The sequence below is a fragment of the Manis javanica genome, chromosome 3, assembly GCF_040802235.1.
Source record: "Manis javanica isolate MJ-LG chromosome 3, MJ_LKY, whole genome shotgun sequence".
Taxonomy (NCBI): domain Eukaryota; kingdom Metazoa; phylum Chordata; class Mammalia; order Pholidota; family Manidae; genus Manis; species Manis javanica.
This window is the reverse complement of record NC_133158.1, coordinates 77760086-77786584: the sequence shown is the minus strand read 5'-3', so window position 1 is coordinate 77786584 and position 26499 is coordinate 77760086. Positions and strand designations below refer to the sequence as shown.

The window sequence follows — 26499 nt, the reverse complement described above, 5'->3', positions numbered from 1 at the left end:
CTATCAAAATACCAACAACATTCTTCAAAGAACTAGAGATAATCATTCTATAAATTAATATGGAATGACAAAAGACCCCGAATAGCCAAAGCAATCCTGAGAAGGAAGAATAAAGCTGGTGGGATTATGCTCCCAAACTTCAAGCTCTACTACAAAGCCACAGTAATCAAGACAATTTGGTACTGGCACAAGAACAGATACATAGACCAATAGAACAGACTGGAGAGCCCTGATATAAACCAAACCAGATATGGTCCATTAATGCATGATAAAGGAGCCATAGACATACAATGAAGGTAATAACAGCCTCTTCAACAGCTGGTGTTGGCAAAACTGGACAGTTACATGCAAAAGAGTAAAACTGGATTAATCTTTAACCCATATACAAAAGTAAACTCAAAATGGATCAAAGACTTGAATGTAAGTCATGAAACCACAAAACTCTTAGAAGACAACAAAGGCAAAAGTCCCCTGAATATAAGCATGAGCAACTTCTTCCTGAACTCATCTCCTTGAGCAAGGGAAACAAAAGCAAAAACGAACTCATGGGACTACATCAAACAAAAAAGTATGTGTACAGCAAAGGACACCATCAACAGAACAAAAAGACATCCTACAGTATGAGACAATATATTTGTAAATGACATCCAACAAGGGGTTAACATCCAAAATATATAAAGAATTCACATGCCTCAACACCCAAAAAAGCAAATAACCTGATTAACAAATGGGCAAAGGATATGAAGAGACAGTTCTCCAAAGAAATTCAGATGGCCAACAGACACATGAAAAGATGCTCCACATCACTAATCATCAGGGAAATGCAAATTAAAACCACAATGAGATATCACCTCACACCAGTAAGGGTGGCCCACTTTGAAAAGACTAAGAACAACAAATGTTAGCGAGGATGCAGAGAAAGGGGAATCGTCCTACACTGCTGGTGGGAATGTAAGCTAGTTCAACCATTGTGGAAAGCAATGTGGAGGTTCCTCAAAAAACTAAAACTAGAAATACCATTTGACTGGGGAATTCCACTCCTTGGAATTTATCCAAAGAGTACAACTTCTCAGATTCAAAAAGACATATGCACCCCTATGTTTATTGCAGCACTATTTACAATAGCCAAGATCTGGAAGCAACCCAAGTGTCCTTCAGTAGATGAATGGATAAACTTCTATGTGTGGTACATATACACAATGGAATATTATTCAGCCATGAGAAGAAAACAAATCCTACCATTTGCAACAACATGGATGGAGTTAGAGGGTATTATGCTCAGTGAAATAAGCCAGGTGGAGAAAGACAAGTACCAAATGATTTCACTCATCTGTGGAGCATAAGAACAAAGCAAAAACTGAAGGAACAAAACAGCAGCAGTCTCACAGAACCCAAGAATGGACTAACAGTTACCAAAGGGAAAGGGACTGGGGAGGGTAGGTAGGAAGGGAGGGGATAGGGGTAGTAAGGGGCATTATGATTAGCACACATAATACCAGGGGGCACAGGGAAGGAAGTATAGCACAAAGAAGACAAGTAGTGGCTCTAAAGCATCTTACTATGCTGATGGGCAGTCACTGTAATGGGTTTGCGGTGGGGACTTAATATGGGTAATGTAGTAACCACAATGTTGCTCATGTGAAACCTGAGCATAAGATTGTATACCAATGACACCTTAATAAAAAATAAAAAAGAAAGTAAATATAATAAAAAAAATAATGCTTGAAACACTAAAAAAAAAAATTACAAAGAAAGACAGTGGTAAAGTCTTATGCTTGTCTTCCACTAATGTGGCTTTTTATAGACCTTTAAAATAACAGATTAGCTTCAGGTCAAACCAGTCTATGTATGTGTGCACATGTGTACCACAGCAAACTTAATAAACACTTCTCTTTCTAAAGGTATTTGGCAGAGACAAACAAGCCACATGCATATTACCAAGCTGTTATTTTAAAAAATAGCATATTTAGACCTTACTATTGTTTCAATTTTATTTTAGACTTATAGAAGAGTTGCAAAGAACAAACAACTCTCTCCCAGGTACCCCTAATATCTTAAATAATCATAGTACAATTACCAAAACTAAGGAATTAACATTGGTATAATATTATAAACTAAACTACAGATTCTATTCTGATTTCACTTGTTTTTTCTGTTTCCAAATCCTTTAATTCATCAGACTTCCCTTGTCTTTCATGACTTTGATATTTTTTAAGACTACTGGTCAGTTACTTCATTATGGGTTCGTGTGATTTGTCTCATGATTAGATTGAGGTTTTACAATATTGTAACGCATACCACAGAAATGATATACCCTTCTCAGTGCATGATGTCGCAAGCACATTATGTCAGCATGTCTTATTAGTGGTAATGTTAACTTTTGATCACTTGGATTAAGATGATGTCTGCCAAGTTTCTCCACGTAAAGTTACTACTTTTCTTTTTGTAATTAATAAATATTTTTGGCAAGAGACTTTGAGGTTATACACATACCCTGTTTCACCTTAAGTTTCACCCATTAAATTTAGCATCTCTCAGTGGATCCTGTCTGCATGGTCTTTCTGGTGTTAATTTTATATTTCTCTTATTACTTTTATATGTATTAATTATAATACTATTGTAAGAAAGAATTATCCCTTTTCACAATTTATTGTTTATTTCTCATTCATTAATTTATTCATTTGAATCAATCCAGATTCATGGGTATTTATTTTATTCTTTGCTAATAATCACATGCTAACTTTATTGATTTTGTTCATCCAACTGTTTCATCCTTAAAAATGGGAGTTCTTCCAGGTTGACTCTTATGCCCTTCTGAGAAGGCAAACACTTTCAAATCATCCTAATTTCAATGACAGAATTTCTGAACCTCCTTCATCCCCCTCACAAATTATATTAATGACATGCATACCTGTGATACTGATTTCATCTTCATTTCTTCAGCAGCAGCAGGGAAGGAACATGTTGAGGCACAGTAATAATGAATAAAAGAACTTTCTTTTGAAGAGAGCTTCTGAAATAAGGGAAATGCCTGAACCCAAGACAATGGAGAAGAAAGCTCTAATTCTCCATTTGTTGTACTTATTTCTGTCATAATATCTTTCAATTTCAATTCCTCTCTTTGTGAAATAGGATTGTGTAGCTCAAGGAAAATGAATTCAGTTGACTTTGCTATAAAAGAAAAAATGAATTTTAATCAATAACATTATTTTTCAAGGAGATTATAATCAAAATAATTTAATCAAAATAACAATAGGGATGGTATATAACCCAACAAAATATTTTGTATGTTAGTTACCATTCCAGGCACATTAAATCCCAAAACAGGCCATTAGTAACCTAGAACCAAAACTCACATTTTTAAGACTCCTATTGCATTAGAATGGAAACTCCATAATGTTATTGACTGCAGTATCTCCAGTACCTGGCATTTAGTAGGTGATGGTAAACATTTGTTAATGAATGTATGATTAAAGGAATGAATAATAACTAAGTAATTAATTTTCTTTAGCCTCCTCCATGTATCAAACCTACCAAAAGGTGTTCCCAGTCAAATATTTCCTTCAAAATAATTTTCTTTCACCAATCATTTCAACAGTGGTGTCAAATGACATTCTCTCCTCCCATAATGATTACAAATGGCTCATTATATTTCCACAACTTCCCTGCTATTTAATCATGAATTTTCTCAATTAATTGAAAGTAAGTAGGACAGCAAAGTAACTACAGAAGTCCCCTTTATCTGCAGTTCATTTTCCATGGTTTCAGTTACCCACAGTCAACCACAGGCCAGAAGCAGATATCTTCCTTCTTACTATGATCAGAAAGTCAATAATAACCTAATGATACATCACAGTGTCTACATGATTCACCTCACTTCATTCATCTCATCACACAGGCATTTTATTGTTTCCCAACATCACAAGAAGGAGTACAGTACAAGATATTTTGAGAGAGAGACCACATTCATATAACTCTTATTCTAATACATTGTTATAACTGTTCTATTTTATTGTTGGTTATTGTTGTCAGTCTCTTACTATGCATAACTTATAACTTAAACTTTATCATAGGTATGAATGTGTAGGAGAAAGCAGTATATATAGGGTTCTGTACTATCTGTGGTTTCAGGCATCCACGGGGAGGTACTGGAATATATTCCCAATGGATAAGGGGCCACCACTGTAATTTTAAAACAGAACTTCTTTCATCACTTAATATATTTAATGTGCAAGGGAGTGGAGGGCGGGAAGTTAGAGAGATCAAATAGATAAGAACCTTACAAATTTGATTTCTCTCATTCTAAGTCAGACTCCTTTAGGCGTCACAAACTAAACAAAGTTGGGAGATACCTCAAGATCTATAGATAAGGACTATGCAAGCATACAGAAAAGTAATCAACCCAGTCTTAGGGAATGTTAATTAATATTTATATGTTGGTTGATAACCTGGGCCATATAAGTAAGCTGAGTCTTCTTTCAGAAACTAAAGAAAATGTTGAAGGTAAAGGTTTCTGTATTTTATTTAACTTTGCCACTGATTAGCTTTGTCATAGTTCATTATGAAATAAGGGCAAGAAATTCCTATGAAAGGAAACCAAGTATGGCAACTGACTGAAAGATAAAGTGTTCCTTTTATTTCAGAAGGTAATTGCACTTGGTTGAGTAAAATTATCAGGATAAATTATATAGAATAAATGAAATAATTTATCTATATAATATCAAGCAATAAAATTATTCTTAAGTCAATGAACTTAATTTCAATTCAACAAAATAATAACATTCTATTATTTCAGAAGAAAACTACTTTATTTATAGGACTTCACAGGCTATCCTGAAATTCAGAAATCATGTTATACTCACATTGCTGGCTTAACATAGAGTTTTCTAATTGGGTCTGAATCTCTTGAAGATAATTTGAAGAGACCCAGAGGAAAAGGATAGCATGGCTCCTTTTACTGTGATCATCATCCTTACTTTTCCATAATCCAAACCTCTTTAAATGTGTGGTATCCACTAGCAATGAAACCTCATTCAGGGACACTGAAACAAACAAAAGATAAATAAGTAAACTTATTTATTTAGGAATACAACACTTATCCACTACATCACTCTTCCTTAATACACTATAGTTTTCAAAAATAATTATATGCAAAGTTTTTCAAAAATATTTCCATTGTACTTCACTAAACAGCTGAAATATCCCAAATATTATTTTTAAAATAATTTAGAAAGGGCAAAATAATTATTAAATGGTAATTAAATGTAGGAATTCATTTCTCACATTATATTATTGCAGTAAATCCAGGAAAGGAAAATATGAAATTAAATTTCCAAAGCATAAAAATCTTGTTTAGAGAGTTTTCTTATTAAAAATTCAGATATCACTACATAGAAGTGGGGGTGAAACTATCATACCAATGCAGAAAACTAAGCATAGTATAAGTTGGAATATTACATATTTTTATTTTGGTCAATACTATCAACCAAGACTCTAAACACTATCCTATCATAAGCCAATCATACCTATCCTTCTTCTCCCAAAACATCTGCATTTTACAATCAAAAGATTAGTAACTATGCACTAGCCACTATCAAGAGATTCTCAATAATAATATGAGCTTCTGAACAGTCTAACATGCATTTGTTTTAAAATTCTTCCAGGTTTTACATCTCAAAACTTATAGGTAATCACTCTAAATTATTACTCTCTCTTCCTCCTAGTAAGTTAAAAGATTCTCCTCTAAGGATATCTTTTTTATTTCAGAGAAACATAAAATACTTGTATAAAGAAGTTCTGAAGGCCATTCATCCCAACTTCTAAGAAAACAAGCAGGTACACTAGGAGTACAAATATCAGTTAAGTATAAACCCAAGACAGGTACCTACTTGAAACAATTCTTTTATACTCCTCCATCAGCTCCTGGCACCTAACTATTCAAAATACAGCCCTCACCCTGTAACACTGGCATCATATGCGAGCCAGTGTTCATCTTTATTAGAAATGCAGAGTATCAGGTCCCACCCTAGATGCACTGAATCAGAATCTTCAGTTCAACAAAACACCTCAGGTGATACATATGAACATTAAAGTATGAAAAGCATTTGACAATAAGCATTCAAATACTGACCAGTCATCTTCATGTTCTTACACCATTCAACTTTTAGCTATAAATTATTTCATTTTCAGCATCTTCTCTTTCATATTTCTTTCTTCCTTCATTCATTCTTTATTCTCCTTATTCCATTTCTCCATGTCTTGTCCCCTTTCTGTATTTCTATTTCTCCTTGGTACCTTTCTGCCCGCATACCTGCCTGCCTTCCTCACTTCCTATCCTGTCTTATCTTATCCTGTTTTCCCTCTTTCCTTTACTTTTTACTTACAGGATCCTTTAAAAAAACATTTTCATGCATCAACAACAAAAAAACAAACAACCGAATTAAAAAATGGGCAAAGGACAGGAACAGACATTTATCTAAGGAAGAAAAAAAGATGGCCAACAAGCACATGAAAAGATGTTCCACATCACTAATTATTAGGGAAATGAATATCAAAACCACAGTGAGCTACACCTCACACCAGTCAGAATGGCTTATATCTAAAAGACAATTAACAAGTGTTGGTGAGGATGTGGAGAAAAGGGAACCCTCCTACACTGTTGGTGAGAATTCAATTGGTACAGCCACTGTGTAAAGCAGTGAAAGTTCCTCAAAAAATTAAAAACAGAAATACCATTAGACTTAGTTAATTCCACTTCTAGGAATTTACCAAAAAAAAAGCAGTATCTCTGATTCCAAAAGATACATGCATCCCTATGTTTACTGCTGCATTATTTACAATAACCAAGATATATGGAAGCAATGAAACTATCCATTAATAGATGAATGGATTAAAAAGATGTGGCATATATGCAAAATGGAATATCACTCAGCCACAAAAAATCCAGCCATTCGCAACAATATGGATGGATATAGAGGTATCGAAATAAGACAGGCGGAGAAAGACAAATACCACATGATTTTACATACTTCTTGAATATAAATGTAAAGCAAAACAGAATCAACAAAACAGCGATAGACTCATAGACACTGAGAAGTGACTAGTGGTTACAATGGGGGAGGGGGAGGGGTTGGGGTGGGTGGGTGGGGAGAGTGAAGGTGATAAAGGGGCACAAAAATTCTCAGTCATAATGTCAGTTGGTCACGGGGATAAGTATGCAGGATAGATAATATAGTAAATGATTTTGTAACATCTTCCTATGTTGACAGATAGTAGCTGTGCTATTTGGGGAGAAGATTTAGTAATATGGAAAACTATTAAACCAATGTGTTGCACACCTAAAACTAAAATAAGATTGCATAACTACTGTATTTAAATATTGAAAAAATACAGTATCTGAAGTGAAACATACAATGGAGGGAATTAAAAGGAGACTAGATAAGGCAGAGGAGATGGTAAATGATAGACAAATTAGAAAACAGGAAAACAAAGAGGCTGAGGCATAGAGAGAAAAAATATCTCTAGGAATGAAAGCATAATAAAAGAGCCATGCAACCAATTCAAATGGAATAATATTTGCTTTCTAAGGGCACCAGAAGAAGAGAGAGACAAAGGGATAGAAAGTCTCTTTGAAGAAATAATTATTGAAACCTTCCCAACTCTGGGGAAGGATATAGTCATTCAGGACATGGAAGTGCAGAGATCTAACAAAACAAGGAACCCTAGGAAGATAATGACAAGACATACAATAATTAAAATGGCAAAGATAAAGGACAAGGAGAGAGTATTAAAAGCAGCCAGAGAGAGAAAAAAGATCACTTATAAAGGAAACCCCATTAGGTTAGCATCAGACTTCTCAGTAGAAACCTTACAGGACAGAAGGGAGAGGAATGATATATTTAATGCAATAAAACAGAAGGGTCTTGAACCAAGAATACTCTACCCGAAAACATTCTCATTCAAATTTGAAGGAGGTGTTAATTTCCAGATAGGCAAAAGTTGATGAAATTCAGCACAAAACAAGCCATGTCTACTTGATCTCTTAAAGGAAATGCTCTATATGGAAATGCTCTAAGGTTTAATAGCTGTCACCAGAGAAAAATGTGCTGCCTACAGAGGCTCACTTCAAACACAAAGACATACCCAGGCTAAAAGTGAAGGGATGGAAAAAGATATTTCATGCAACTAATAGGGAGAAAAAAGCAAGAGTTGCAGTACTTGTATCAGACAAAATAGATTTCAAAACAAAGAAAATAACATGAAACAATTAAGAATATTACATGATGAAAAAGGGGTTGGTCCAACAAGAGGATATAACCATTATAAATATCTATGCACCCAGCATATGAGCAACTAAATATGTGCAACAAATACTAACAGAATTAAAGAGGGAAACAGAATGCAATGCATTCATTTCAGGAGATTTCAACACACCACTCACACCAAAAGACTGATCAACCAGACAGAAAATAAGTAAGGACACAGACGCACTGAACAACACATTATAACAGATGGACCAAACAGACATCAAAAGAACTCTCCACTTAAATGCAGCAGGATACACATTCTTCTTAAGTGTACATTGAATGTTTTCCAAATACTATGTCACAAAAAGAGTCTCAGTAAATTAAAAAAGATTGAAATTGTACCAATCAGCTTCTCAGACCACAAAGGTATGAAATGAGAAATAAACTGTGTAAAGAAAACAAAAAGGCTCACAAACACATGGAGGCTTAGCAACATGCAACTAAATAATTAATGGATTGATGACCAAATTAAAACAGAGATCAAGCAATACATGGAAATAAATGAAAACAAAAGTGCAATGCCCCAACTTCTGTGGAATGCAGCGAAGGCAGTTCTAAAAGGAAAGTATATAGCAATTCAGGCCTATCTAAAGAAGGAAGAACAATCCCAAATGAACAGCCTAAATTCACAGTTAATTAAACTGGAAAAAGAAGAACAAATGAGGCCCAAAGTCAGTAGAGGGAGGGACATAATAAAGATCAGAGAAGAAATAAATAAAATGGAGAAGAATAAAACAATAGAAAGAATTAATGAAACCGAGAGCTAGTTCTTTGAGAAAAAAAAATAGATAAACCCCTAGCTAGACTTGTCAAGAAAAAAAGAGAATCTACACACATTAACAAAATCAGAAATGAAAAAAAGAAAAACCACTACAGACATAATAAAAATACAAAGAATTATTAAAGAATACTATGAAAAATTATATGCCAACAAATTTGATAACCTAGAAGAAATGGACAACTTTCTAGAAAAATACAACCTTCCAAAACTGACACAGGAAAAAACAGATACTCTGAACAGACCAATTATCATTAATTAAATTGAATTCATAATCAAAAAACTACCTAAGAACAAAACCCCTGGAACAGGTGGCTTCACTGCTGAATTTGATCAAGCAATTAAATAACAGGTAATACCCATCCTCATTAAAGTTTTCCAAAAAGTAGAAGTAGAGGGTATACTTCCAAACTCATTCTATGAGGCCAGCATCACTCTAATACCAAAACCAGGCAAAGATATCACAAAAAGAAGAAAATTACAGACCAATATCCCAGATGAATATAGATGCAAAAATCCTCACCAAATATTAGCAAATTGAATTCAAAAATACATCAAAAAGATCATCCATCATGACCAAGTGGGATTTGTTCCAGATATGCAAGGATGGTACAACATTTGTAAAGGCATCAGTATCATACATCACATTAAGAAAAAAGAGGATAAAAACCAAATGATCATCTCAACACATGCTGAAAAAGCATTCAACATTCATTCATGATAAAAATGCTCAAAAAATGGGTATAAAGAGTAAGTACCTCAACATAAGAAAGGCTATATATGACAAACCTAAGCAGCTAGCCTCACACTTAACAGCAAAAAGTTGAAAGCTTTTCCTCTAAGATCAGGAACAAGACAAGGATGCTCACTCTCACCACTTTTATTCTAATTGGACCAGAAGTTTTGACCAGAGCAATCAGACAGCACAAAGAAATAAAAGGCATAAAATTGGTAAGGAAGAAGTAAAATTGTTACTGTTTGCAGACAACCCATTTCTTTAAATAGAAAACCCTAAAGACTCTACCAAAAAACTGTTAGAACTAATAACTGAATTCAGTAAAGTTGAACCATACAAAGTTAATATACACAGAAAATTGTTGATTTCCTATATACTAACAATGAATTAACAGAAAGAGAATTCAGGAAAACAACTCCATTTATAATTGCATAAAAAAAAATACCTAGGAATAAACCTAACAAAGGACGTGAAAGACCTGTACTCTGAAAACTACAAGGCACTGAGGGAATTTAAAGAAGACACAAATAAGTGGAAGTCTATCCCATGTTCATGGATAGGAAGAATTTACATTGTCAAAATGACCATCCTCCCAAAAGTAATTTACAGATTCCATGCAATCCCATTAAAATACCAACAGCATTCTTCAATGAAATAGAACAAACAGTTTTGAAAGTCACAGGAACCACAAAAGACCCCGAACAGCCTAAGAAATCCTGAAAAAGGACAACAAAGCTGGGGGCATTACGCTTCCTAACTTAAGCTCTACTACAAAGGCACAGTACACAAAAAATTTAGTACTGGCACAAGAAAAGATCAAAACATCAGTTGAACGAATAGAGAGCCCAGATATATACCCAGAGATATATGGCCAATAAAGAAGCCATGAATATACAACAGGGAAAAGACAGCCTCTTCAACAACTGGTGTTGGCAACACTGGATAGCTACATGTAAGAGAACAAAACTGGATTGTCTAACTCCGTACACAAAAGTAAACTTGAAATGGATCAAAGACCTGAATTAAGTCATGAAACCATAAAACTCTTAGAAGAAAACATAGGCAAAAATCTCTTGAATATAAACATGAGCAACTTTATCCTGACCACATCTCCTCAGGCAAGAGAAACAAAAGCAAAAATGAACAAGTGGAATTACATCAAACTAAAAAGCTTTTGCACAGCAAAAGACACCATCAGTAGAACAAAAAAGCACAGTACAGTATGGGAGAAAATATTCATAAATGACTTATCTGATAAGGTGTTAACATCCAAAATACATAAAGAACTCACATGCCTCAACACCCAAAAAACAAATAACACGATTAAAAAATGGGCAGAGGATCTCAACACATACTTTGCCAAAGAAGATGGTTTGATGGCCAAGACACATGGAAAGATGCTCCCCATTGCTAATCATCAAAGAAATGCAAATTAAAACCACAATGAGATATCACCTCACACCAGTTTGGATGACCAACATCCAAAATACAAGAAACAACAAATGCTGGCAAGGATGTGGAGAAAGGGGAACCCTCCTACACTGTTGGTGGGAATGTATTGGTTCAACCATTGTGGAAAGCAATATGGAGGTTCTTCAAAAAAGTAAAAATAGAAATACCATCTGACTCGGGAATTTCACTCCTAGGAATTTACCTGAAGAAAAAAGATCCCTGATTCAAAAAGACATATGTACCCCTGTTTATTGCAGCACTATTTACAATAGCCAAGATAAGGAAGCAACCTAAATGTCCATCAGTAGATAAATAGATAAAGAAGATGTGGTACGTATACACAATGGAACATTATTCAGCCATAAATGAAAAGAAATCGTACCATTTGCAACAACACGGATGGAGCTGCAGGGTGTTACGTTAGTGAAATAAGCCAGTTAGAGAAAGACAAGTACGAAATGACTTCACTCATTTGTGGAGTATAAAAACAAAGCAAAACTGAAAGAACAAAATAGCAGCAGACTCACAGACTCCAAGAAGGCGTGGTTTCCAAAGGAAGGGGTTGGGAGGGAAGGAGAATGGGATTAAGGGGCACTATAATTAGCAATCACAATTTAGGTATTTCACAGAGAAGGCAGTACAACACGGAGAAGACATGTAATGACTCTATAGCATCTTACTATGCTGATAGACTGTGACTGCAATAGGGGAGGGGGAGAGAGAATTTGATAATATAGATGAATATTGCAACCACAATGTGGTTCATGTGAAACCTTCATAAGATTATATATTAATGATACTTTAATAAAAACAAATAAAATAAGTTCCACCCATCTATCACCTATCCTTGGCTCTATCTATACTTTATATACCTACCTACATTCCTATCATGTCATCCATTCATCCATCTTATTTGACTGTAATATTTTAACTGACTTTTTAGATTTTTTTCCCACTATCCATAATTGTATTTTCTTACTAATTCCTTTTTTAGTTCTTCCTTTTCAAATCCTTTTTTCTTTCAGTTTCCTTCTTTCCTTTTTTATTTTATTCTTTCCTACAGACTCATCACTTTGCTTCTCTCTTTCCTCTAACTTCCTCCCTTTCTATTTTGCCCCATTCCTTTTTCTTTCTTCTTTTGTAGCCCTTTTGTAAATATTTTCCCATTCCAATTAATTTATTGTTCTCCTTCTTTCCCTTTATATCCTGCATGTATCCTGCACTCCTGCCTGCCTTTCTTCTCCTTCCTTCTTTTCCTTATTTTATTCTTTCCTCCCTTTCATGCCTTTCTCTCTCCCTTCTTTCCTTCCTTTCCTTCTTCCATTCTTTTTTTTACTGGCTCTTGTTTTTTAAACATTTTTCTTCCCATCTCTCTCCTTCAGTCTCTTTTTCTTTGCACCTATTTCATACAGTCTTTCATACTGGCTTACACCTTTAAAAGTCCATTTACTCCTTCTATCTCTCTCTCTCTACCTATCCTTCTTTATTTTACTGCCTTTTTCTATACTGACTTCCACTTTTCATTTTATTTTTACCCCAGCTTTACTGGGATATAATTGTCACATAACATAGTGTAAGTTTAAGGTATAAAACATTGATATGACACATTTATTGATAAAAGATTACCACCATAGCATTAGCTAACACCTCTATCACATAATTACCATTTCTTTTTTGTGGTGAGAATATGTAAGATCTACTCTCTTAGCAACTTTCAAGAATGTAACAGAGTATTATTAACTATAGTCACCATGCTGTATATTAGATCCTCTGAACTTAATCTCAAAAATGGAAGTTTGTACTATTTGACCAACATCTCCCCATTTCCCTCAATACACTGCCACTGGTTACCACCATTCTAGTCTGTTTTGGTGGGTCTGGCTATTTTAGATACTACATATATGTGAGATCATACAGTATTTTCTTTCTCTGACTTTTCTCACTGAGCATAATGCCCTTAAGATCTGTCCATGTTGTCACAGATGGCACGATTTCCTTCTTTCTCATATTGAATAATATTTCAGTGTATATATGCACCACTCCTTTAACCATCCATCTGTTGCTGTATGCCTATGTTACTTCTATATCATGCCTATTGTGAATAATGCTACAATGAACATGGCAGTGCAGAAATTATCTCAAGATCCTATTTTCATATCCTTTTGTATATAGGCTCACAAGTAGGAATACTGGATCACTTGGTGCTTCTATTTTTAATTTTTTGAGGAATCTCCATACTATTTTCCATAGTAGCTACACCAATTTATATCCCCACCAACAGTACAGTACACAAGGGTTCTCTTTTCTTCACATCCTCGCCAATACCTGTTATCTCTTGTCTTTTAGATGGTGGCCAACCTAACAAGTGTAAGATGATACCTTATTGCAGTTTTGATTTGTACTTTCCCATTAATTAGTAATGTTGAGCATCTTTTCATGTCTCTGTTGGCCATCTGTATGCTTTCCTTGGAAAAATGTCTATTCAACTGGTCTGTCCATTTTTTAATCATATTTTTTCTTTGCTATTGAGTTGTATGAGTTATTTATATATTTTGGATATTAACCCCTTATCATCAGATATGTGATTTGCAAACACTGTCATTCCACAATTGTCTTTTCATTCTGTTTATAGTTTCCTTTACTGTGAGATCATTTTTTCATTTGATGTAATTTCATCAGTTTATTTTTGCTTTTGTTGTCTTTGCTTTTGGTGACATCAATCCAAAAAATCATTATCAAGACCAATATCAAGATGCTCATCCCCTTTACTTTCTTCCAGGAGTTTTATAGTTTCAGATCTTACATTTAAATCTTTAATTCATTTTGAGTTAATTTAGTTTATAGTAGAGGTTGAGGTCCAGTTTCATTTTTTTGCATGTGTATGTCCTGCTTTCTCAAAACCATTTTTTAAACAACTATCCTTTCTCCATTTTACAATCTTTGCTCTTTTGTCAAAAATTAACTAATTATATATGCATGAGTTTATTTCTGGGCTCTCAATTCTGTTACATTGATCTGTGTGTGTTTTTATGTCCATACCATATTGTTCTGATCACTATAGCTTTGTAACATAGTTTGAAATCAGGGAGTGTAAGTGATGCCTCCAGCTTTGTTCTTCTTAGGAATCCTTTGGCTATTTAGGGTCTTTTGTTCCATAGAAATTTTAGGATATTTTTTATTTCCATGAAAAAATGCCACTGAATTTTGATAGGAACTGTACTGAACCTAAGATCACTTTGGGTAGAGCAGACTTTTTAACAGTATTAATTCTTCCAATCCATTAACACTACAACTACCCATTCTGAAAACTGGCAGTGAAACTGGCAGCAAAGACAGAGATTAAAAGAAAAAGGTATGAGAACCTTCAGAAAAACAGCATTTCTTCTTCATGCAGCACACAGCCCCAAATAGTTGATACTATTTGTATGGAATCTAAACAATTACCACCAATTCAAATGTTCCAAGATTTTACTATGAAACTTAAATTTTCTTTAGAAAGACTGCTTTAAAATGATTCCCTTAAAAGTGGGGGGAGGATAATTTAACACAGTTTTAAGAATAATTTCAATATTTGTTTTTTTCTGTTTCAAGGTTACGGCACACACTGAGAATGGGAATCAACTTACCACTTTCCTACCCACTGTTATAGATCTTAGAAACAGAAATCTAATTTTACTTAGGAAGATACTCAGCTCTTAAAAACTTGATGTATGGTCATATGACTAGGCTCTAGCTAAGAAAATATAAGTAGATGAGATTAGTAGCATGCACATTCAAAAAGCATCCTTAAAAGGGCAAGAAACAGAGAGTACATGCCCTTTTCACCTTTTTCCCCTTCCTTCTGCTTTCCACCTGGGACACCAACATGATGACTGGAATATGAGCAGTCATATGGACCATGAGATAAACTTGAAGATGAAAGTCATGTGTCAGGGATGACAGAGTAGAAAAATGAGAGTCTGGGTCCCTGATAGTCAAAGAAACACTGTAGCAGCCCTGTTCAGCCTACCTCTGGATTTCTTCTATGTGAAGAACAAATAAACTATTTCCCTTAAGTCATAGCATTATATAATTAATAGCTAATATAAATACAGATAAACCAATTTTTCCCTCAGCTGCTATAGAAAAATAATAAACATGTAAATCTCTAACTTTCTGATCTACAAAAATTCTTTTATATACATGCTCTGTTTTTAGAAGATTTTTATATATGGAAACTTAACACATATGGGATTTGGGGAAGAATACTAGTGTTTTCCTATTCTATTATAAAGTCATAAATCCATTACCACTAACACTAGTATATTTCCATGATTTTTAATTAAAAATGTCTTTCAAAAAACATTTGGGATAGAAAAGTACTAAAAAAGTAGTATTTGAAACAAAATATAAATATTAACTATGAAAACCTAAATTACATTTTTGAGGTCTGTATCATAAGAACTGAGAGAGAGTAGCTCTGTTACATAGGTCTTAACGACAGATTATAGTTAAATTTGAACCACATCAAATCAAAAGGCTCCAGTAAAGCAAAGGAAATCAACAAAATGAAAAGGCAACCTACTAAATGGGAGAAAATATTTGCAAATCACTTACCTAATAAAGGATTAATATCAAAATATATAAAGAACTCATACAACTCAAGAGCAAAAAAATAAATCTGATTAAAAAATGGGCAGTAATGGAATAGACATTTTCAAAGAAAACATCCAGATGCCAAGAAGTACATGAAAAGGTGCTTGGCCTCATGTTGGAACCTTCCAGAATGGCTATTAATGAAAAGAAATGAAACAATAATAAGTGTTGGTGGGGATGTGAAGAAAAGGGAACCCTTATGCACTGTTGGTGGGAATGTAAATTGGTGCAGCCACTATGGAAAATAGTTCCTCAAAAAATTAAAGATAGAACTGCCATATGATCCAGCAATTCCAATTCTGGGTATTATCCAAAGAAAATGAAAACACTAATTCAAAAGATAAATGTACCCCCATGTTCACTGCAATAGTCAAGATATGGAAAAACCTAAGTGTCCATCAGTGGATGAATATATTTAGAAGATACGGTATATACCTACACAGTGTAATACTATACAGCCATAAAAAGAATGAAATATTGCTGTTTGTAACAACAAGGTTGGACCTTGAGGGCACCATGCTAAGTGAAATAAGTCAGACAGTGAAAGACAAATACGTGATATCAATTATTCTGGAACCTTAAAAAAAAGAAAAAGTTCATAGAGACCAGACTGGTGGTTGCCAGAGGCAGAGAGCAGTATCGGCAAAATGGGTGAAGGGGTCAAAAGGTCCAAACTTTCAGTTATAATATAAATAAGTCATGGAGATGTAATACACAGCACGGTGACTATAGTTAATACTGTATTGTATATTTGAAAGTTGTAAGAGAGTAGATCTTAAAAGTCTTCATCACAAGGAAAAAAACTTTTTATAACCAGGTATGAGAACAGTTGTTAACTAGACATTGTGGGGATCATTTCACAATACATGCAAATATTGAATAATTATGCTGTATACCTGAAATTAATATAATGTCTTATGTCAATACCTCGATTAAAAGAAAAATAACTTGAGAGGTAGCTCTGTTACAAAGGTGTTTAACTACAGATTATAGCACTATCTTTTACAAAATTATTATTTCCTTTTAAACCACTGGTCTTTATTTTTTCTTCTAAATAGCTAAGGTATATTCTATAATAACTTCCTTAAATTTTCTAATTAGAAATATTAATATACTTATTCTGTGTCCTATATATTCTAACTACTTATAGTAGCTTCTTCATTATTGGGTTCATTGTCATAACATACAGTTGTAGATTCTGTACAAAAGTATATGAGTCCAATTAAAATTAGTTGGATTACATCTTCAGTCTTAGAAGCTTTCTCTACCCTACTTCATTTCTGAAGTGCTATTTAAGTATATTGCTCCTTCTCATTCCTTTCATAATTCATTCTCTAAATAGACTATTCTCTATTGCTTATTATTTGTTTGTTCTTAGTGTTGTTACTTACTTTGAAAGGTTTTTAGTTGGGGCAAGAATGAGAAAAATGGTCTGAGTCTCTATAAGATGCAGGTCCATTTTCCAATCTACTTTGCCTTACTCAAATAAGAAATGGTATAAAGAAACTCTCTTAATCCCTATGCAAAAACATTTTACATGTTTGTGTGCAATGTAACATAAACATTTTCCTTATACTTATCATCCTATTTTCATCCTTTTTGATTTACCAAACTCTTGCTATCAAAACTTTATTTCTGATAATTCCAAGAAACTACCATGAGTTCCTTAATATTACCTGATTTGAAGTATTAAAACAATAGTATACATTTTAACTCCTGAAATTGCCAAAGAAAAGTGTTAAGCTGAATCACATTATCAACCATAAATTTTGTACTAGAAAAAATTATGGAAAACTGATTGCAGAAAGATTTCAGCATTTTTGCTGATCGATTATTTTATACTCAAAATTACAATGAAAAGAGGTCATAAGACAATGATAGCTTACCTTGAAATGGAATCTTTATATACTTAGGAGTGAGCTAAAGGAAAAATAAAAAAGCAAAAAATGAGTTACCACTCAAAATGTGTTACTATTCAAAATTTTCAAATTAGTTCTCTTTTTCAAAGTACAAGTACATATTCAAAGTGTGCATTAAAAGTGCTCAAGCCTTTTTATAAGTAAACCAAGAAAATGTTTCATTGTAAAGACTAAGTTTTATGGATGCTTAAAAACCCTGTGCAAGTAATTTAATGTTCAATATGTTCATTCATAAAAGACAGTAACTCTTTACTTAACATGCTTTCAAAAATGTTTCCCGAATACTTAAAGAAGAAATAAAACAAAACCTAGGAGAAATTGCCAGACCTCCCAAGGTATCACTGACTAGTAAATAAACCTCAAAGCGGGATTTGATTCTTGGTTTTGTTGATATTCCCAGCATTCACTTTCATTTGTTCACTGTACAATTTCCTTCTGAGATTCAGCAAGCTTCTTGCTCTTTCTGCTCCTTCTATATCAGGACACTGATTTTTTCTAGATACCTTTTGGTTAAGTTTCTCTTTTAATCTATACACTTAAGAAATTATTGACCAAATTAAGGGTAAATCAAGTCTATGAACACAAAACAAAATAAAAAATGGTCTTAGGTCACAAGTACCTAAATTAACGACCAACAAACTTCCAAATAAGCAGCACTCTACAGAGAAACCACAGATTTACTATGACTCCGTTTCTTTTTCCAACTTAAAGTTATTATATATTGTAAGTCAGTCACTAAAGCAGAACTTGAGCAAAAGCACATGAGTTAAAAGCTAAACTTGAAGTTCAAGTCCTGCCTCTATTATCTCTACCAGTTACACAGATAGTTAAGTAGATAAACTCAGGTAACTTACTGAACCTCTATCAGGTTTAGACAGGACCCATAATCAAGGGGAGTTACTAATACACTAGCTTCTTCTAATGTTAACTAGTTTAATTTAGTTAAATTCACTTTATTATTCTGTCACTTTCACACAGCTGCTACATATATTTAGTGTATATTTTCCCTTGCAAATTCTTTCTCACATTTTCACTTGGGTCTTTAATCACATAAAATGTATCTTAGCAAATGTGAATTAGAAACTGAATATAAAGAGTGTTTGTTTTTGAGACTTAGAGTAATTACTATAAAATTATAAACTAGAAGTAGTGCATCTATATATCCTTGGCCTCCACTTACCACATTATTTTTCATTGTCCCACCGTAAATATTCCTGTACTAGCAAACCTTTTGGCTAGGCAAAGATCTGATACTCAACTACTCCTTTGTATGTTCACTAAACTAAAATGTGAAATTTCCCACAAAGGCAGCAAAAACTTAATCCCAAAATGGGAAAATGAGAAAGATGTTTTTGTAGCAGGAAGGTAAAGCAAGTTCTCTAAAATCATACCATATCTATTTAAACTTAAGAATAAAGCTAAACATAAGAGCTATTTTTTATAATTCTCTGAACATAATACTTGAGAAATATTTTTCCTATTATCGACTAAGGTGAAATCGAAAAAATGAAATACAACTATTGCAGCATTCTCTACACACACAAAAAAAATAACTTAAATGTCAAAGTACAAGAAAACGGCTGTAATTTATGTTTCCACTATACATATTTTTCTAGTTCCGCTAAACTGTAACCATCACAAGTGAAAAAGTATCTCCATCATCTACAACAGTACATAGTAGATACTCTTTAAACATCTCGAAAATGACTGAGTTTAAATCTCTAATACATTTACCCCCCGCAAAAAAAGGTCTTTAATTTTTAAGTTATGAACTGTGTAGGAAAAGGAATATATATTAAAAGTCTTTTGAAAAACTTTAAAGTATTAAGACTTTGACCCTTTTCCTTTTTATGTTATTCATTAGTTTTCTCAATTTTTGAAATTGCTTATGCTCTCTCCCTAGTAACATAACTGTTCTAACTTTTGCAGAATTCCTCTCAGCCTTTCTTCACATGCATATATTTTACCTACATATATTTATTTTGATTTACTAAACCACTTTTCTTTAATCATACATTGGTTTTCTATTTTAATTATAAGGACAGTTCTAATGAACATGGGACAAATTTTTAAGACCTACTTCATGATATTTATTGAAAATTTGTAGTCCCCCACTACTACTTCTAATAGCAAAATACTGGAACAATCAAAAGGTCCAACAGGAATTAAGGATAACACAAATATCCCAAAATAAGTAAATGAACTAAGTAACACAATTATGGTGAGTTACAAAACAGTATGAATGATGTCATATCCTTTTGTTTTAAACATATATATGTATCTAATGTGAAGAACATGAAATGATATACCCTGTAGAGCAAACAGTAGTTGTCTCTGGATAAGCAAGATCACAGGTGTTCTTTAAATTGTTCCCCAACTCATTTCTTTGGTTTTGTTTTTTGCCCATAACAAGCCCATCTGACTGTGTAATAACATAATTAATGTATTAATTAATAAAAACCCATTACTGAATATTTATGCAGGATTTTCCTCCCAGGCCAAATAATTATTGTCATAAACAGGTAACCCTGAAAAACACAGGTTTGTCGGTCTACTTTTATACAGGTTTTTTTAAATAAACATATTGGAAAATTTTTTGGAGACCTGCAACAATTTGATAAGGCATTTTCTTTTGTTAGCCTACCTTATTTTAAGAATATAGTATATAATACATATAACATACAATATGTGTTAATTGACTATTTATGTTATCAGTAAGGCTTCCAGGCAACAGTAGGCTATTAGTAGTTAAGTTTTCAGGGAGTCAAATATTATACATGGATTTTTGACAGCACAGGGGGTCAGTGGCCCCAAATCCTCAAATAAAGTTCAAGGGTCAACTCTACTTAGATTATCCAGTTTCTGTCATTACAGAAAGCCAACAGGAAAAAAACTAGTTAAATTGACATTAAAATAAAAAAGCAAAATAGGGTGAAAGTCATGAAAAGTGAATAAAACTTCATAAAGAAGAAAAAGAATCGTAACACCACAGGCATGCTAAAATAATTAATACCTGAAACTAGTGATCCAGGGATATTAATTTTAAACCATATTGCTCTTGTGCTTCCAATTAAAGAAATTTAACTGTATCACAAGATATTATCATTTGTAGTTTCCAGAATTTGCTGGATTTGTACATGATGTCTACTCTATTGGATATAGATCCTCCCCCTGAATGGTCACCAAGTAAACATCTACTTTATGCCTTCAATCATATGCTATCTTATCTGTGAGGTCTTTCCTGATTCCTCCAGACAGATGTAGGTACTGATTCCCATATGTATCCTTCTTGCACATATTTCCATTGCACATTTTACCATAGTGGAAAGCAAATATCTATTTACATGTTTGTCTCTTTCATTAGACTACAAGTTCCTCCAAAGCAGACACTATGTATTACCATTTTAATATTCCCTTCACTATCCCTAACACAGTGAAATATTAATACAATTTTTAGGAAAATACCTGAGGTAGTCTGACACAGTCAATTCAATACAAGCAAAGTTAAAAAGTACCTATTTAGGTTTGAGCCATATATGGAAGATATAAAAGGGAATAAAAGCATGGCTCTTCACTACAAGATGCTTAAAAGCTAATGGAAAGGTTTAGGCTGAATACAAGCAGTTATAAACAGAATAAATCTTACAACAGAAGTATTAAAAAAAGTATTATAAGAACACAGTAAAGGAGAAGTTAATTCTGGCTAGAAAGGAGAAATCAGGAAAGGTTTCATGGAAGATGTATTTCAGATAAGTCTTAAAAGATTAGTAGGATTTTAACAGGCAGAAACAGTGAGAAAATACAGAGAACTGAATAAAACCCAGTCTGGCTTCCATATCTAATATGTGAGTTGGAATACAGAAAAAAAAAAGTGAAAAAACTGATTAGGAACTGTTCCTAGAGATCCTTAAATAATGAGTTTAGGAATTTGGAAAACTCAATTTATAATAATTTAAATCAGCAAAATGAGCTGTCTTTTTTATGCTTTCAACTACACCCTGAATAAAAATTTACTTTATCACCAAATAGGTTTTGGAGCCCAAAGGTTATCAATACCACATATCACATATGAATTTTTTTATATATGATTTTCAGGAAAGTGGTCAGATCAGTGATATGATTTGACGACATTCCCCTAAAACTTTAGGGTTTCCCCCAGTTAAAGACATGTTTCAAAGTAGGTATAATGACATAGTAAAAGTGTCCCATATAAAATTAATCTCAATCTATTTTCATTTGCACAAAAAAAAAAAAAAAAGAGAGAGAAGACAATCCCTAAAGCCTTATCCAGGATCCAAAACCAAAAAAAAAAAAAGATTAAATATACTTACTGTAACACAACCTTTAGAAGCTCCTTTTATTTTACCAATATAAACAGAAGTAAGTACAAAATCCAGTTGTTGATCCATCTCATCACTAGGTACAATACAGGAAATGTTTTCCAAGACAGGATTATGTGAACATAATTCAGATGAAGCCTAACAAGGAAGAAATTATAAAATGCATATAACCCTAAATATTACATAGATGCTGGCAATGATTTTCAAAGTCAAATACTTCTTTAAATTACTATTAATGAATTTGTGAAGTATTTTATACTATTTACTGTGAAGAAATAGTTACTTAGATTTTTTTTCCTTAAAAAGTATTAGTACCTTAATTACTCTAGTCAAATCCTAAATTAATTCCACACATCTATACTCCAGATATGTCTTTCCATGCATCAAAGCCATGACTTCAAATTCAATATTCTCCAATAAACTTTATTCATTTTTAGCTCAACAGAAATGAATTAAGATTTGTAATTCAGTGTTTGAATTTAAAATGAGTTTTTAAGTATATGATACCTTTTAATCACCACAACCACCCCAAGAGGAAATTCTGGGTTGGTTGGTTGGTTTTTAATTATAAATTTTTAACAGATGTTTGGAGTGGTCAAGTGACTTGCCCAAGATAATGCTGTTAGTAAGAAGCAAATCTAAGCCGAATCCAAGTTTCCGCCTCCAGGTTAATAAGGGTTATTTCAACCACATAAAACTACATCCATAAACCAAGACAACACTCTTAGCTCTTGCACTTTTAGTAAATAATGAAGCGATTTAAGTGCCTAAGAACTGGTACCTTTTACACCAAAATCTGTATGCTTTTACTATATGTTCTATGTCTGAGAATAGCCAACCAGTTGTCTAAAACCTCAAAAATCATACCACTTCCAAACAACTACACAGCTCTGCTTTTATATTACAAAGACCACCAGGCAGTATCAGCAGCAGTTGTTTCCCACAATCACTTCCGATTTTTACATTGCTTTCAGGTGACTTTTTCAACACATTTGCCTAGTCTTTGCACATTATCCCTCAATGCTAATATCACTAATGACCAAAGAAATCACCACTATAGTAATTATGTATTCACTCTTCTCTTTAGAAAATATAATTAATCTTCATTTGAAAGATATACAGTACCCATTATTTTTAACCCAGCTCACAATGTTATTTATCTTCTTAACAGTATTTATTCATCTTTCTCATCTGTTACTACTTACTATACTATTCTTCTTATTCCCTAAGTAAAAAACAAAATCAAATCAACTAGGTGGTTCTAATCAGTCAGAGAAATAAGTTTTGGGGGTGGGTATGTGAGTATGGTGTTTTAAATGATTAACTGAGAAGATGAGACAGAATTTCCTACTGGTCTCATATTTTGTAAAGACTAACTTCCTCCTAAACAAACAATGTGTTTCTTATAACTTCATTTAAAAATAGAAACAAGGGAGGTGTGGAGATGCTACAGAATTCTGCCCTACAGATCTTGGTAGGTCATTATTTGCTTGTTGGTTGTAATCACACTCTTGTCAGTTCTACAGGGGATGTTATTTTTCTGTGACCATTTCATAGTGCATTGTCAACTTACATACCAAGAGAACTATAATTCATTTAGAAGTTTGAACTCATTATCAACAATAACACTTTTCATTACAAATACAACTAAGCCATCAAGTAGGTGATTGGCCTAAGCAGTCAAGAATGGTTATACTGTGGTGACCTTTGTAAGGCATACCAACAGAAAACACCCATGAGACAATAATCAGATCATCAGACTGTTATCATAGAGCTGACCAAATTCTTCATCACTCTACAAAATAACAGCCTCTGACATTTCTCAAAAACAAACAGAAGTTTACCATAATTCTGTACTGATTCATTGATAATTATTTCCTAAAAATAGTATAACCAGAGGCTGATAGTATAAATGACTACTGAAAATAAATTATCTGAACTTTACTTTAGAGCTGTACTTTTCAAAGTACTATGTCAAAACACAATTGTCTGACATTAAGCAAAGATACTTCCATTTATTATTTTCTGTAAAAAGGAAGAAACAAAGGACTTGCCAAACTGACAGATTTGTGACAATGTTCTAAGTGTTTTTATATGTTATTTCACTGAATACATAAAATAAGCTTGTGAGGGAGGTATTATTATCCTCATTTAATATATGAGGAAACTCAGGCTTAAAGAGGTCACATGACTTGCCCAAATGACAGAGCCAGGATTTGAACACAGGTCTGTATAATTCCAGAAGCCATGCTCTTTCCTCTGTATTATACTGCCTTAATAGCATATGAGGAAAGGGAATAATTCCAATACAGTATCCATACAGATAAATACTGGAAACTGATTCTAGACAACATTTTGATAAAGTACTTAAATGTCCAATAAGAACCATAAAAAAATATTCAACGACAGAATACAGAATATTTAAACTGAAAAATATAAATGACCAGAAAAAACATGGTATAATCCTTTCACTTCATATGTATTTCCCTCACACTAATATGAAAATTGTCTCAAAATTCAAACTAAGAAAATTTTTAGTTTTATTACTATAGTCTGCTTGATGAAACAAGAAATAATCATTAGCCAGTAGTGTATCTTTCACTGTTAATCTATGAGAAGGCAGAAATAAATCACCTGTACAGATTCACATGTAATCAATGGTAGTTCTGACAATGCTGATTCAGAAGCAATCTCAGTTTCATTAGTGATGACATGATCTTGCTTAGGTTGTAATTTAAGAATTTCTGAACTTTTATGTTCAACAGGTCCTTCATCATCACTGGAAACAACAACTAAAAATAAAAAAATTCATTTTCAAAATGTGTCACAGTAATCACAAGTCAAAAAGAGAAGTTTCTAATTCATGAAATATATCTTTAATAATCCTATTAAAATTAATCATCTAATTTTAATTTAGAAACTAGCCTATCATTAATTATCTGATTTATACTAGTGTATATACAATGTTTACATATCAGTGCTTTCAATTAGGAGTTACTTAGAGGACGATGACATTTAAAAATGGATAAAGCCATGAGAATTTAAGAACAAGTTCTATTTCTAATACTGTATTGTGCCATCAACTAAATTGTACTTTTAAATCCACTTACTTTAGTTGCTTCCAGGATAGTAAGATGTGAAAGACTATTCACTATGTATCCTTTAGAACCTTTTTTGTACCATGTGACTGCATGAAACCCTCAAAATTAATTAAATCAAAATTAATGGCAATAATTAAATAGCACTTTAACTGTACTTCAGTTTTATCAACCAAAATGACAATAATAATTATCCTTCCAGAATCTTATTTTAAAACTACTGATGAGATGAATTACAAGTATAAAGTATAAAGATACAGAATTTGGTTTGTCCAATTGGACACCTAATCTAAAAAAAAAATTACTTTTGCTTCCAAGTACTCAATTGTTTACCTAAATCAATATTACAAAATTCATTAATAAAGTCCCAAAACCCAGAATCTTTTTTTTTCTGAAGCTAATATATTCCACAGTGATTCATAAACAGCTTACTGCCTTAGCAAAATTTGTTCAACAGGAGAAACAAAACTAAGCAAAGCAGAGAAAATTAAGAATCTTTATAATCCTCCTGTTACTTACTTGGTTCAGTGGAGATCAAAGATTGGTTCCCTTCACTCTGTTCACTTAAAACAGGATTTTCTATTGTGTTCAACTCATTCTCATCCTTCTCACCTAGGGTAGAATTTCCCACAGGATCAGTGGAAATAGGGCTTTCAAAAGTTTCAGTAGTTGAACAGTCAGAGGTGTTTTTCGGAGCAGCAGTCAAAGCCAACTCTTGATTATTAAGTAAGGATACTTCAGTAAAATCACTTTCTATAAGTACAGGTGTAATTTCTTCAAGCAGTTTTGGGTCTTGATGGTAGTCTTCACTTGACTTTTCAAACTCAGTGGATACTGTTGAGTCATTTTCTTGTTCTTTCTGAATACAAATAAATGTATACAAAAAATTAGCATTTTTTAAAATTGACTAATATAAAGAATTTTTTTAAGTTTAAATGTTTGAACAATATAAAAGCAAAAATATCATTTCTACAACTTCAGGGATAGAAAAATACACAATTACAGTATATTACTTTGCTGATGTCTCCCAAGTACAAAGATACAGAATTTGGTTTGTCCAATTGGACAACTAAACATTTTTTAAAAGGATAGTGGAGAAAACTCACTTACTTACAAGAGCGTCAGATGGTCTCCCACAATCTAAGTCGACTTTAGAATAAGAGGAATTTTTTTTAGAGTTTGATTTTTCAAAAATAATGAGGCCATATGACATCATATAACTTTAGTAATGAATG

The 26499-nt window shown here is 33.0% G+C and overlaps 1 protein-coding gene across 11 annotated transcripts in view; it reads right to left on the bottom strand.

Annotated features, from left to right (window-relative positions):
- Positions 1 to 26499, bottom strand: part of SENP7 (SUMO specific peptidase 7) — a 195622-nt gene that overhangs the window by 25910 nt on the left and 143213 nt on the right. For all 11 annotated transcript variants that reach the window (XM_073231720.1, XM_073231718.1, XM_073231719.1 and 8 more), the window contains 6 exons: positions 25784 to 26123; positions 24801 to 24958; positions 22158 to 22304; positions 17794 to 17827; positions 4863 to 5042; positions 2912 to 3171 (listed from right to left, as the gene is read on the bottom strand). In XM_073231720.1, the coding sequence (XP_073087821.1) occupies positions 2912 to 3171; positions 4863 to 5042; positions 17794 to 17827; positions 22158 to 22304; positions 24801 to 24958; positions 25784 to 26123 (1119 nt within the window). The remainder of the gene's footprint in view (positions 1 to 2911; positions 3172 to 4862; positions 5043 to 17793; positions 17828 to 22157; positions 22305 to 24800; positions 24959 to 25783; positions 26124 to 26499) is intronic.